The 15129-nt window shown below is 40.6% G+C and overlaps 1 protein-coding gene across 1 annotated transcript in view; it reads left to right on the forward strand.

Moving 5' to 3' along the window:
* Nucleotides 1-6569: 6569 nt before the first annotated feature.
* LOC140626472 (cytidine monophosphate-N-acetylneuraminic acid hydroxylase) overlaps nt 6570-15129 on the forward strand; it is a 115042-nt gene continuing 106482 nt past the window's right edge. The window contains exon 1 of the mRNA XM_072814281.1: nt 6570-6816. Within this exon, the coding sequence (XP_072670382.1) occupies nt 6806-6816 (11 nt within the window). The 5' untranslated portion in view covers nt 6570-6805. The remainder of the gene's footprint in view (nt 6817-15129) is intronic.

Below are 15129 nucleotides of genomic sequence, written 5' to 3' on the forward strand. Positions count from 1 at the left end.
GGAGGCTCCTCTTGAAGTTCAAGTGAGACTGTTATGGATATGGGTGAGGCCCTGTGTTCCCTTGGAGGGACAGGCTTGATGTTGTAGGAGCTAGGAGATGAAGTGGACCAAGAGTCAAGAAGGCTTTCATGGAAGCCACAGGGAAAGAGCGTTTCAGAAGGGAGAACGCTGTCCAGGGTGCCAGGAGAGCTGAGATGTCCAGTGAATGGATGGCTGGGAAATATCATTTGGATCTCATGATATGGAAGATACTGCTGATCTTAGGAAGAACACCTCCGGTGGAATGGTGAGGGTAAAACCTATTGAGTGGCTTGAGGGGTCACTGGAAAGTAAGAAGAGAGGAGAAAGAGACAGTGAGTGAACTCTACTCTCCCGTAAGAAAGGACCATTGCTGGGGGCCATAGTGAATTAGGGAAAAATCAGTTTTAAGAAGTGGAGAAGCTTGCTACACCTGGGTAGCTCAGTCAGTTAAGGATCTGACTCTTGGTTTTGGCTCAGATCGTGATCTCAGGGTCATGAGAGCAAGCCCTACATTGGGCTTTGTGCTCAGTATGGAGTCTGATGGAGATTCTTTCTCTCCCTCTGCCCCTCTGCCCTTCCCCTAGCACTCTCTCTCTCTCTCTCAAATAAAATCTTAAACAACAATGACAACAACTGGAGAGGCTTGCACATGTTTAAATGCCAAAGGGAAGGAGCCAGGTAGAGAAGAGAGAAGAATTAGGAGAGAAAGGGACAATAGCCTGAGGCTTCTGAAATTATGGACTGAGGGAGGAAGTTGAGAACCAAGGTGGGGGGATTGGTCACCTGTCATATTTCACTGACATTTCCAACTAGATGTCTGTCTTTTTCAGTAGGCTGTACACTCTAGTATCCTATTTGATTTGATGTCCCCAGCACTTAGTCTATGACCTAACACCAAGAGGTGTACTGTGAGTGTGTGGTGGAACTGATGTGTCCTTCATGCTGGAAAGGCACAGTGGAAGTCTTCCTCCGAGCATACAGACCAAATACCTTGACAAGTTGTGGGCTTCTGGCATAGATCTTAAAAATGAGAGCTCTGCATTACAGAGCTGCTGGCTAGTGGCTAGGCTAGGACCTTTACTTTGGCCAGTCATACTCGATGGGAAGGTATCAGTTGAAATTAGTCATGTTCATTGTTTCTATTGCCACACACAGTGGAAACACAAGGAGGGAGGGATAAGTGTTTTACCTCTAGTGACAAAAAGGAAGAGGTTCTAGGCCTGCATGAAACTGGATGGGTTCCATTGCTTGGGTTCTTTGAGATATCCCTGGATCCTTCTTGCATATCTCTCTTTTTACATGAGGACGTTCTGATTTCTGGAAACAAATGAGCAAGACAGACACAGTTTCTCTGAAAAGAGCAATGTGGGAAGGAAGCCTGGAGAACAGGAGCATGTAAGATCAGGCAGAAAAGGAGAAAAACAAACCACGCCCAACAAACAGAACAAGCAGCTCTGAAGATCCCAGAGAGAACGTATGTCATTCTGTGATTTCTAAAGAGTGGCAAGTTTCAAGGGAGAAGATGGGCAGCGGTACGGAGTGTAACGGTGAGGCCGGTAAGGTGAGGATTGGTAGATGCTTCTCACACATCCCTGGATGGCCTTCGTTCTGGGCACTGGTGAAAGAAGCCAGACAGCCACGGGGGAGTGAAAGGCAGGACATGGAGAGGAGAGGAATAAGAGTAACAAAAAACTTGGCAAATGAAAAAGAAAGAGAGGACAGTTGCTAGAAGACCGTCATCTCAGGGAGATTTTTAACAGGACAGTGCTTGGAGATCTAGAGAATAGGGGTGAGACTGTGCAGAATACAAATCTTCCACTGGGGAAGACTGGCACACTTCTTTAGGAAGTTCAGTTACCAGGGTTTTTCTTTTTTCTTTTTCTTGTTTTTTTTTTAATATTTTTTTATTTATTATTTATGCATCACACACACACACACACACACACACAGGCAGAGACACAGGCAGAGGGAGAAGCAGGCTCCATGCAGGGAGCCCGACTGGGACTCGATCCCTGGTCTCCAGGATCAAGCCCTGAGCTGAAGGCAGCGCTAAACCACTGAGCCACCCAGGCTGCCCTGTTACCAGGGTTTATAACTGGAGTTTGCGACTGAGGGGATGTGGGTACCAAGGAGGGGACTCTCTGGCCACAGTTGAAACGTGTATTCTGAGTCCGTTGAGTCTGAAAAGGTGTTCTTTTAGAGCCATGCTTGTGTCACCATCAGACTGTAAAGTCCCCTCATTCCCCTGTCATTCCCCCAGCATTTCATTGCAAGTGAAAGGGCTGACACCAGCAGGTATCTTTTGCCTGGTGAGATGCTGCTCTAGGGGAGGGCTTTTGGTGGAGGAAGTAGGGTGGATAGTGAGTGGATCAGTCTGGAAGCTTGTAGGATTTCTTGTCCGATTTTTTTTTTTTTTTGTTCCTTGTAAACGTCATCAGATTACCTGTAGTATGCCTTTTATCAGTATTCCTGCCCAACAGTTATTAGATCCTTAAAAAGTATGAAATGTTTTCCTTCAGCTGAAAAAAAAGTTATCTTATTATTTCCTTGATCATTCCTTTTCAATTCATTCTTTTCTCCTTCCAAAGACAAATTCCTATTTATTCTCACTGTTTATGTTTCATAATTTCTCTCTCTCTCTCTCTCTTTTTGGGGTGGGTGGGTGGGGGAGATTCCTTAAGTTGATTTCCTAGTTCATAGATTCTAAACATGGTTTGGGTGTATTCTGTTAGTTAAGGTCTCTGATGAGTCTTTGTGGTTTGGGTACTTATCTTTCTATTCCTTACAACCATTTGTTCCCTTCCTATTCCTGTTCATAGTTTCTGTTCCATCTCTGCAATATCTTTCTGCAGGTCACTTTGTCCTTTGAGACTTCAAAAAAATGTGCCTGATGAGAAATTTAATGTCTCCCCTAGACTTTTTTTCTTTTTAATTCCAATGGATTTTGTACATGTGATCCCTTAGAGGTCTAGTTTTCTTTGGCCAATGATCTCCTGACCTTACTCCTCCTTATAACCCATTCTGGCCCAGACAGAGAACATGTCTTTCCCTGTGCCTCCCAAGTGCCGTTCACTTGTGTGGGGCTCTCTTTGTTGGAGGTGTAAGGAGCGAGTGATATCACAACCTGCCAGAGAGCACATGCTGTCCTTGAAAGTCCTTCCATCTCCCCATCCCAGGAGCTGTCACATACCCGCTTCCCCAGCAGGGCTTGACCTGCCCTCATGCTTCCACCTCTCCTCCCACCTCCTACTTGTTTGTGCTCATTCCAGAACTTCCTTCTCCAGAATCCTAATTTCCTTCTCTGTCAACATTTCAACAAGTGGAAAAGTTTTCACTAGACCTGTTTTTTTCTTCAGGAGAATTCAGTTAGGGTCTTGCCATTAAAATGAGGATGTTTATACATCAATGCACAAATGAAAAAGATTTTTTAAAAATTCCCTCTTGTGTACTAAGTCCATCTTGGGGAGAGAGATTTTGGCTCTGATCACTCAACTTGCTATTGTTTCTGATACCTAATTTCCTTTATTTGTGTGTGGTGACTTTTATGCTCTGTTTCTTATATTTCTAAACACCCAGGTCTAGGTTCCTCAGTGTTGGCAGGTGATTGTGCGTTTCTCCTGGCAGTTTCCTGCCTCTTTTCTCTAGGTGAGGCTTACATAAAATTTATGAAACGTAATAAATGTACAGTCTCCAGCAATAAAATATACTAGAGAATGCACTTCTGGTATAAGCCAACCTTTGCTCTTCTCTCAGAAGCTTGAATCACCATTAGCCAAGTGTAAATAACCAACGTGTTATTGTCTGGTCTGTTCTCCTTTGTCTACCTGATTTAAAGTCGTTTTTGTGATGCATCTGGTCCTCATACCATACTTTTGGGTGCCAGTTCACTTGAGTTGTCCATATGCTTGCATTAGAACTGGTAAACCAATCATAACAATTCATAGCTGCTTCATGTGCAACTGGTAATGTCCAATTGACTGACTGCATGTTAAAAAAAACACTGCAAAACTGTCTTGTGCAAAAAGCATGTAATATTGCAAGAGGAACTCTTACATTTGCTGTTATAAGTGGAAGCTGGTATAGTCTCTTTGGAAAACCGGTTGATGGTACCTATCAAAATTTAATGTTTATATACCATTTGACCCAGCTATGCCATTCCTAGGTATAGTCCTAACAGAAATGACTGCTTATGTCCACCAAAAATTATGCACAAGAATATTCATAGCATTAATCATAACAAGTAAAAACAAGGTACAATGCAAATATCTAACAATAGTAGAATAAAGAAAATGTAGCATATTTACATGATGGAATACTATGGTGTGATGAAAAGGAACACACCACTGCTTTGTATAATAAGATGGATAAATCTCATAGTCATGATGGTAGGTAGGAGGCAGAGGCCAGATATAATTAACGGTATGATTCCATTTATATGAAATTCCAGAGTAGGCATAACTAACCTAGAGTGATAGAAGTCGGAAGAGTGGTTGCTACTTGAGCGGGAATTGGTAGGGGAGGAGTTTGCTGGCGTACTACCAATGTACCTTGGAGGCAGTTGCATGGGCGTATATCTATGTAAAAAATCACAAAGCTGTACATTTAAGATTAGTGCACCATACTATATGTTGTGTTTCAATTTAAAAAATATATGATATGTTATAGAATCAGGAAAGGAAGAATTTGAGAGACTTTCTCGATTTGGGAAGGAGAAGACCACCCTCAGGGCCAGGTATTACCTAGAAGAGTTGCCTTACATATAAATCCTTTCTTCATTTATCATATTAACTGATATTTCCCCAACTAGCACAGATTAAAACCGTCTTGCTCCTTGACTGATGATGTGCTATTGAGTCATCCCCTTTGTGCCATTGTAAACATCCTGGTGGATACACATCCCAAGTCATGTACCCTGTGCTCCAAAAGTTTACAATCTTACAGAGAGACACAGCTAACATAAATAACATATTTAGAGAATTTAGTATTACTCATTCTTCCTCAAGTGCCATTTGTGAGGCGCAGAATTCTCCAGGAATTCAGGAGAAAGAAAAGTCAGTTAGAAATGGAGTGAGGGGGCTTCGGGTGGCTCAGTCAGTTAAGCATCTGTCTTTGGCTCTGGTCATGATCTCGGGGTCCTGCTCACCAGGGAGCCTGCTTCTCCCTCATCTCTGCCCACCCCTCCATGCTCTCTCTCTCTGTCAAATAAATAAATAAAATCTTAAAAAAAAAAAGAAATGAAGTGAGTAATTTCAGTGAAGGAAGAAGGACTTAAGGTGAATGTTTTTATTTTTTTTATTTTATTTATTTATTTATTTATTTTAATTTATTTTTTATTGGTGTTCAATTTACTAACATACAGAATAACCCCCAGTGCCCGTCACCCATTCACTCCCACCCCCCGCCCTCCTCCCCTTCTACCACCCCTAGTTCGTTTCCCAGAGTTAGCAGTCTTTACGTTCTGTCTCCCTTTCTGATATTTCCCACACATTTCTTCTCCCTTCCCTTATATTCCCTTTCACTATTATTTATATTCCCCAAATGAATGAGAACATATAATGTTTGTCCTTCTCCGACTGACTTACTTCACTCAGCATAATACCCTCCAGTTCCATCCACGTTGAAGCAAATGGTGGGAAGGTGAATGTTTTTAAAACTGGTGGGCAGACCAACTCTCTGATAGTCCTTTATTATTTATATTGTACTGGTTTATTTATTTTTAAAAGATTTTATTTATTTATTCATGGGAGACACACAAAGAGAGAGAGAGAGAGAGGCAGAGACACAGGCAGAGGGAGAAGCAGGCTTCCTGTAAGAAGCCCTATGTGGGACTTGGTCCCGGATTCCGGGATCACGCCCTGAGCTGAAGGCAGATGCTCAACCACTCAGCCACCCAGGCGTCCCATATTGTACCTGTTTAAAGAACCATGGAAGACCTACTTGCAAGAGCTAGAATAGTGACCAGCCAAGAGACAGAGGATTTGTCAAACAGGGGGAAATAAACTGTAAAGGGCATCCCAGACTTGCCAGGAGATCTGGATTTTGATCTAACTGAACCGACACTGTTGTGGACTCCAGGAGCTTGGAAGACAGAAGCACAGTCAGGAGCGTAGGAGTCAGGGAGGAACAGGTGCCAGAACTACACTCTACACCATGATGGAAAACAGTTTACAGGTAGCCTTTCTTCTCGAATAAAGGTGTTATTCTTACTGCATGGAAAAAAACAGTATATGTATGTGTATGTGACCGGCTGATTTAGTTTCAGGATAGTACAAGAAGCTCAAGAGTTTATTAATAATTCCTCCTTGATGCTTTCTCTTCTCTCACCCCATTCATGTGCCAGTGCACATACCCCCCCCACATCCCCATACCCAGCCACCCCACACAACCCCCCACACACATCCCCACACCCAGCCACCCCCCCTCCACCCTTCCCCCTGCCCACACACACCTCCTTATACTCTGTGCTGGCAGAGAATTAGAAGTTTATCTAAACTCACCGTCACTTGCTAGGCTCTAAGGGGTGGAGCTATGTGGATAAAGGTTGGCTAATAACTGAAATTCTCACCAGGTTTTCAGTAGCCTCACTTAACTGCTGTGCTCTCATAATTGCTTTTGAAAAGGTTTTCTGGCTTCAAAGAAATCAAATCAAATTTACCAAGCGAATTGAAATCTCCAGGCTGCCGTCCTTCTAGAAGCTCTAAACACTTAAAAGAAGGTTTCAGTTTCCTTCTGTTTATATTTTCTTAAGAGCTGTTTTGTGCAGTTTGGCCTCTTCTTTCCTGGAATGGAACAAAGGTATTGTTTTAAAGTTTTTTCCCTATAAAATTTGGGATTGATATTTTTGGTAGCTTGTGTTCATTGCTTCTGATGAAAAGATTCAAGAACTGAAAGCTGTTGGTGGAGGATGGGATAGAGTTGATGATATGAAGATGATTTGGGAATATATACAGTATGTGACATCTTTGGAGCATCTGACTCATGACTCAGCCAGTTATTGGGGTTTGGGGTTGCTCCGCACCCTGCTTGTCCTGATGGTCTACATGCCACAGCCCTCTCTTTTCTCCCCTCTGTCCACTTCACCCAGCCCTTCACTGGTGGCATCTTCTTTTCTGCAGATTTCCACTATTTTTGTCTCTGGCTTCCAGCAGATCTTCTTGTTTTGGGAATTAGCTTCTGTCAGTTCATTGCCTCCTGCTTTGCTTAGGGCTTGGAAATCTTTAGGACCATGAGAAATAGTAAAGGGTTAGGGCTGAAAGGGCCTGAGGGGTTCAAGCCCTGGACGGTTTGGAGTTAAGGGGTGTTCTAGAGTCCAAGGTACTCAGAATTCACAAGTGCAGTCAGCCTGAAAGGTCCTCGGAGTAAAATGCTGACTCCTTTAGGAGAGGAATAAGGTTTTGTGGGCTGCGTTGGGCTTAATCTCTGTTTGCAACCTGTTTCTGTGGTAGAAATGTCAGTTGCAGTACAAACAAATTTTTAGACTGCTGCCTAGTCATGTAGGGGATACTGTCTGTAGGATATTATATTTTAAAATGTCCGTGTACTATTTAGGTACATGCTAGTTCTTGAGTAAACATGAAGCTATTCTAAAGATATTCTAGGAATGGTTGCATATTTGAATTCTAGGTCCATAAACAAGGTTTTGTGAGAATTGCCATTGTCACCCATTAAATGCAATGTTCATTTCTTTTTTCAACAAATACTCATCGGAATCCTTATGTGTGTAAGCCCTTGGAGGTGCAGTGGTGAACTTAAACACACACACATTTCCTTCCTTGTGTGGCTTTCAGGTTTTTTTTTTTTTTTTTTTTAGCGGAAACAGATAATTAACCAATCTCATAATTCAAGGTTAGACTAAAAGCTTAATGAGTCCTATAAAAGAAAAGTACATGGTCCAATGAGACTGTATAATAGCAGGATTTGACCTTCTCTGGGGAGTTGGGGAAGGCTTCCCAGTAGGCATGATGATTGAACTGAGATCTAAAGGGTAGAAGAGTTAAGTCTGTGAAGAAGGCGTCAGAGCAGTATATTCTGGGTTTGGGGTTATTCTTTGAGGAAATGAAAAAGGCCATGTGTTGTTAGGAGAAATAGCGTACATAAAGAGCTGGAGGAAGTGATTAGGGGTCACTGTGTGTCACCTCCCAGGCTGCGTTAGGTATTTTGCTCTTTTAGAAGCAATAGCAGAATATTGGTGCCTATTTGAGAGGAGGGAGAAGTATTGATAGGATGAGATGATCCTGAAATTTCCATTTGAAATGTTATTCTGGCCATAGTAGAAAGAACAAGTTAGAGAGTGAGAGCAGAGTGACCAGTTATGGGACTACGACAATGGTTCAGAAGGGAGAGAGGATGGTAGTTTGGATAAGGTAGAAGAGGAGGGTGGTTGTGAAGTACACCTACTGGGTAAAAAGGACTGACTTGATTTGAATATGGGATGGTGAGAGGAAGGGAGGTGTCAGCTAACAGGGGTCATGGTAGACGTATGGAGGTTTGGGGATGGATGAGATGGGCTGAGTTGAATTTTGGATGTGCTCAGTTTCAGATGTCTTTAAGACATCCTTGAAGGATATGCCCAACAGGTAGTTCACTGTACAGAAATGGTTTTGTGGCTCCAGTCTGCTCATATATGTGTTTGAGGCATTTGTGTTCTGGAACCATGGGGATGGATGAAATCTCTTAGGGAGAAACCGTGAAAAGATGTAAAACAGAGCCTTAAGGAACCAGAACATTGAATGACCAGGCAGAGGAAGGATGAGTCTACAGTGGAAACAGAAATGATAGCCAGAAATGTAGGACAAAATCTGATGAGCTGTTAGGTGTGCATAAATGGCAATCATGAGGAGTATGTCTGACTGTAAAGGAGAGGAGAGGGAGAACTACCTGGAGAGTATGTGGGGCTGAGACATATTTTTGTTTTGTTTTGTTTTGCAATGGGAGAGATTTGGAAAGTTTAAAAGTCCATTTAATGTTGTATGATTCTATGTACATCTGACGTGCAAAATGGCATCCAGGCAGGGTAGAAAACAAATCAGTGGTTTGCCAGAAGATAGGCACATTGGGGGTGCCATATAGAGGGCAGTCCTTGGGAGTTCCACCAAGCAAGGTCCTTGATGGTGATAGAAGAGTTATATATCTTGATTGTGTGGTTGCTACACAAGTCTATACATGGAATAAAATTTCACAGAAGCCGTACACACACACATATGCAAATGGGTACACGTATGAGCTTGTGACTTCGGGTTAAAGCTTGCACCCAGCAGTATTGCAACAATGTCAGTTTCCTGGTTTTGATATTGTAAACGGTCATGCAGTGGCAAGATGTCATGAGCAAGAGAGGCTAATTGAAGGATACAGAAGGCTTGTGATGATTTTTGCAAATTTCTGAGTCCATTTCAAAATCAATTTTATTTTTATTTCAAACTTTATTTCAAACTAAAAAGCTGTAAAGCATCGATGATAGAGAATGTGCAGTTTACAGTGGAAAGGTGTCCTGGAGGAACGTCTTTTTCCTCTTTTTCTTATGAAGTTTGTCCGTTAGGTGCCCTAATTATTATTTTCGCCATTATTACTCATGCATAAGACAGGAAGCACTTATCATTAAAATGCAACCTAAACCCGCTCCAGTTCTGGCCACTAGAAGACAATGCAGAGGTAATTTAGGGAACTTAAAGAGGAAAACATGTTGGTGGTCCACCTTATGCATTGCATTTGCATTTCCATGAAAATTTTAGGATCAGCTTGTCAGTTTCTAATTTTTGGTTAGGAGTTGCATTAAGCCTGTAGATCAATTTAGGGAGAATTTCTATCTTAACAATTTTAAGTTTTCTGATCCATGAACATGGGATGTCTCTATTTAGAATTTTTCTTCCCTTCAATGTTTTGTAGTTTCCAGTTTACGAGTCTTGCATTTCTTTTGAATTTATTCCTAAATGTTTTATTATTTTTGATGGTATTCTGAATGGGATTATTTTCATAATTTCTTTTTTGAATGGTTTATTGCCAGCATATAGAAACACAATTAATTTTTGTTGTTAATCTTACATCTGTATCTTTGGTAAACTTGTCCATTAACTCTGGAAAATTTTTAGTAAATCACTTAGGATTTTCTCTACATAAAATCATGTTGTCTGCATGTAATTTTACTTTTCCTTTCCAGTCTTTTTTTTTTTTATTTAAAAGAATAGTTTTATTGGCGTTCAATTTGCCAACATATAGAATGACACCCAGTGCTCATCCCATCAAGTGCCCACCTCAGTGCCTGTCACCCAGTCACCCCCATCCCCCGCCCACCTCCTCTTCCACCACCCCTAGTTCATTTCCCAGAGTTAGGAGTCTTTCATGTTCTGTCTCCCTTTCTGATATTTCCCACTCATTTTTTCTCCTTTCCCCTTTATTCCCTTTCACTATTTTTTATATTCCCCAAATGAATGAGACCATATAATGCCCTTTCCAGTCTTGATGGCTTGTATTTATTTATATTTTTCACTTAATTTGCCTGAGTAGAACCTCCAGTATAATGTTGAATAGAAGTGGCCAGAGAAGACATTCTTGTCTTGTTCCTGATCTTAGGGGAGAGCATCCAGTCTTTTATCATTAAGTATAATGTTAGCTGTGGATTTTTTAAAAGATTTTATTTATTTATTCATGAGAGACACACAGAGAGAGGCACAGACACAGGTAGAGGGAGAAGCAGTCTCCACACAGGGAGCCTGATGTGGGACTCATCCTGGGTCTCCAGGACTACACCCTGGGCTGAAGGCGGTGCTTAACCGCTGAGCCACCTGGGCTGCCCAGCTGTGGGTTTTTTATAGATCAGATTGAAGAAATTCCCATATGTTCTTAATTGTTTGTTTTTTTTTTTTAATTGCGAAGAGATGTTGGATTTTTGTCAAATGTTCTTTCTGTATGTTTTGAGATGATCATGTGGTTTTTAATCTATTTATCAATATGGTATATTATTAATTGACTTTTAGTATTAAATTAATCTTATACGCCTATGCCAAATCCAAGTTGGTCTGGAAGGATTGATATTAATTTTTCTCTAAATGTTCAGTAGAATTCATCAGTGAAGCCATCTGGAACTGAGATTTTCTTGTGAAAATATTAATTTTAATTACCAATTCGATTTCTTAGCCTGTCATAGGCTTATTCAGATTTTTTATTTCTTCATGAGACAGTTTTGGCAATTCATGTTCCTTCAGTAATTTTTCCACTTCACTTCTATTATCTTATTTGTTGACATATAGTTGTTTAAAATATTAGCTTACAGACCTTTTTTTTAATAAAATAATTTTTATTGGTGTTCAATTTACCAACATACAGAATAACACCCAGTGCTCATCCCGTCAAGTGTCCCCCTTAGTGCCTGTTACCCACTCACCCCCACCCCCGGCCCTCCTCCCCTTCCACCACCCCCAGTTCGTTTCCCAGAGTTAAGAGTCTTTATGTTCTGTCTCCCTTTCTGATATTTCCCACACATTTCTTCTCCCTTCCCCTATATTCCCTTTCACTATTATTTATATTCCCCTAATGAATGAGAACATATAATGTTTGTCCTTCTCCAATTGGCTTACTTCACTCAGCATAATACCCTCCAGTTCCATCCACGTCGAAGCAAATGGTGGGTATTTGTCATTTCTAATGGCTGAGGAATATTCCATTGTATACATAAACCACATCTTCTTTATCCATTCATCTTTCGATGGACACCGAGGCTCCTTCCACAGTTTGGCTATTGTGGACATTGCTGCTAGAAACATCGGGGTGCAGGTGTCCCGGCGTTTCATTGCATCTGAATCTTTGGGGTAAATCCCCAGCAGTGCAATTGCTGGGTCGTAGGGCAGGTCTATTTTTAACTCTTTGAGGAACCTCCACACAGTTTTCCAGAGTGGCTGCACCAGTTCACATTCCCACCAACAGTGTAAGAGGGTTCCCTTTTCTCCGCATCCTCTCCAACATTTGTTGTTTCCTGCCTTGTTAACGTTCCCCATTCTCACTGGTGTGAGGTGGTATCTCATCGTGGTTTTGATTTGTATTTCCCTGATGGCAAGTGATGCAGAGCATTTTCTCTATGTCTTCCTCTGTGAGAGTTCTCTTCATGTCTTTTGCCCATTTCATGATTGGATTGCTTGTGTCTACGGCCATACCACCCTGAACGCGCCCGATCTCGTCTGATCTCGGAAGCTAAGCAGGGTCGGGCCTGGTTAGTACTTGGATGGCAGACCTTTTTTTTCTTTTTTTTCTTTTTTTTTTTTTTTTAAGATTTGTTTATTTGTTTTTAGAGAGAGGGAAGGGGCAGAACGAGAGGAAGAGAGAGAATCTCAAGCAGACTTCCCACTGAATGCAGAGCTGGACATGGGACTTGATCTTATGACCCTGAGATCATGACCTGAGCTGAAATCAAGAGTCAGATGCTCAATTGACTGAGCTACCCAGGGGCCGCTACCTTATAGTCCTTTTAATATTTGTAGGATTGATGATAGTGTCTACTTTTACATTCCTGGTTTTCCTTTTTTTTTTTTTTTAGTGATTTTATTTATTTATTCATAGAGACACAGAGAGAGAGAGAGAGAGGCAGAGGCACAGGCAGAGGGAGAAGCAAGCTCCATGCAGGGAGCCTGATGTGGGACTCGATCCAGGGTCCCCAGGATCAAACCCCGGGCTGCAGGCGGCGCTAAACCGCTGCGCCACCGGGGCTGCCCATTCCTGGTTTTCCTAATAACATGTTTTCTCTTTTTCTCTTGATCAGACTCCCCAGAGGTTTGTTAATTTGCTGTTCTACTCAAAGAACCATCTTTTGTTTTCATTGATTTCTCTAGTGTTTTTGTGTTCTGCTTCATTGATTGCTACCATAATTGTTATTATTTTCTCTCTTCTCCTTGCCTTGGGTTTAGCGTTCCTTTTCCTAGATTGAAAATTGAAGGTTTTGATTATTGATTTAAGATTTCCTCTTTTCTAATGCAGCCATTTAAAGCAATAACTTTCCCTTTCTATTTTGCTTTAGCTACATAGCATGATGTGTGTTTCTTTCTGATTATAATTCTCTCCCCATCAAAGATATGTACTACTCTTGCTTTAATAGCATTTTTCTCATTTTCCTAAATATACATTAGTTGCCTTTTTGGGAAAATTATTTGAATGAAATTACATTGAATATTTGTGTAAAAGTGTGTGTGTGTGTGTGTGTGTAACCTGTCCCTTCACACTGGTGTATATTTTTACAACTAGTCTTAATTGGTTCATGTACACTTTGTCTCATATTCCATGGCATGGTATTCCACCATTATAATTTATTTACATAATATATAAATATTTAATTTATCATTTTATTATTGACAAACATTTGTATTGTTTCCAACTTGAAGCTAATATGAATAATGGTGTGATATACATCCTTGTATATGTAACTTGGAGAACATATGCACAGTTCTCTAGTGTTGAGACTTAGTTAAAAGTGGGACTGCTAAATTATGATGTAAGGGTATTTTCTATTTTATTAGAGAATGCCACACTATTTTCCATTGTGATTGAACCATTAGTGATATATGAGAGTTTCCATTACTCCCTGTAAACACTTGGTATTTTCAGTTGTTTTAATTTTAGTCTTCTGGTGAGTGTAGTGGTATGTTAGTGTGGTTTTAATTTTCATTTCCGCAATTACTAGGTTGAGCCCTCTTTTTATGTTTGAATATTCTCTTGTGAAGTGCTTGTCCATTTATCTTGTATTTGTAGTCTTATTATTGATTTGTAGAAGTTCTTATATATTCTGCATAGAAGGCTTTTGTTATATGGGTATTGCGTATATACCATTTGGGAATTTGTCTTTTCATTCTCTTATCAGTGCCTTTGGATGAGCATGTTATTCTTTTCAGGTAGTCTGACATAACAATAATGTTCTTTTTGGGTGGTGATTTTTGGTGTTTTGTTGGGAAAAAAGTCCACCCTACGCCAAGATTACAAAGATATTTTCCTATATTATCTTTCAAAAACTTTATTATTTGCCTTTTTTCCCTAAGATTTTATTTTTAAGTAATCTCTACACCCAACATAGGGCTTGAGCTCACAACCTCAAGATCAAGAGTCACATGCTGTACTGACTGAGCCAGCCAGGTACCCTTCCTTTTTTTTAAAGTCACATTTATGCAATGATTGGACTGTTACACTTAGCAAGCAACAACATGTGTCAAAAGAAAAAAATCTGGGATGCCTTGGTGTCTCATTGGTTGAGTGTCTACCTTTGGCTCAGGATGTGATCCTAGATTCTGGGGTCAAGTCCCATATCAGGTTCTCTGCGGGGAGCCTGCTTCTCCCTCTGCCTGTGTCTCTGACTCTCTGTGTCTCGAATGAATGAATGAATGAATGAATGAATCTCTAAAAGAAAATAGAAAAAATCTACATTAAAAGCTTTTGTTGGAATATTTTACTGTTTCCACAGAACAGAAACTAAAATAACCTATTCTATAACTTGTCACAGATACAGTTCTTGAGGTTTTTGCCCTTACCCATGAGTAGTGTAAAATTTTTTAAGTTTTTAATTTCCAGTTAGTTACCATACAGTGTAATATTAGTTTCAGGTGTATAGTTTAGGGACTCAACATTTCCATTCAACACCAGTACTCAACAGAAGTGCACTCCTTCATCCCCATCACCTGTTTCCCCTATCCCCCTCTTCCCACCTCCCCTCTGGTGACCATCAGTGTGTTCTCTGTACTGTTTCTGGGTTTGTCTCTCTCCCTTTTTTACTCTATGCCTATTTGTTTTGTTTCTTAAATTCCACACATGAGTGAAATCTTATGGTATTGGTATTTCTCTGACTAATTTATTTCATTTAGCTCAACAATGTGGATGGAGCTAATCCATGTCTTTGTAGCCACTGGGCCCTGCCACCACTGTGCTTGGCTTCTAAGTTCACGAACCTATAGCTTCCCTGGCACCTCTCAAGCTTCTGCTAAGCTTTGTTTCCTCTTGAACAATATGGAATAAAGTTGTTAATCTAAACAAAAACAAAGTAAGACTCAAGGCGACAATCCATTGGCAAGTTTTGTTTCCCACAAATTTTACTGACCTGAATACTACTATCCACAATTTTACTGTTATTTATATTGTAAATGT

This window comes from Canis lupus, chromosome 37 (genome assembly GCF_048164855.1).
Source record: "Canis lupus baileyi chromosome 37, mCanLup2.hap1, whole genome shotgun sequence".
Taxonomy (NCBI): Eukaryota; Metazoa; Chordata; class Mammalia; order Carnivora; family Canidae; genus Canis; species Canis lupus.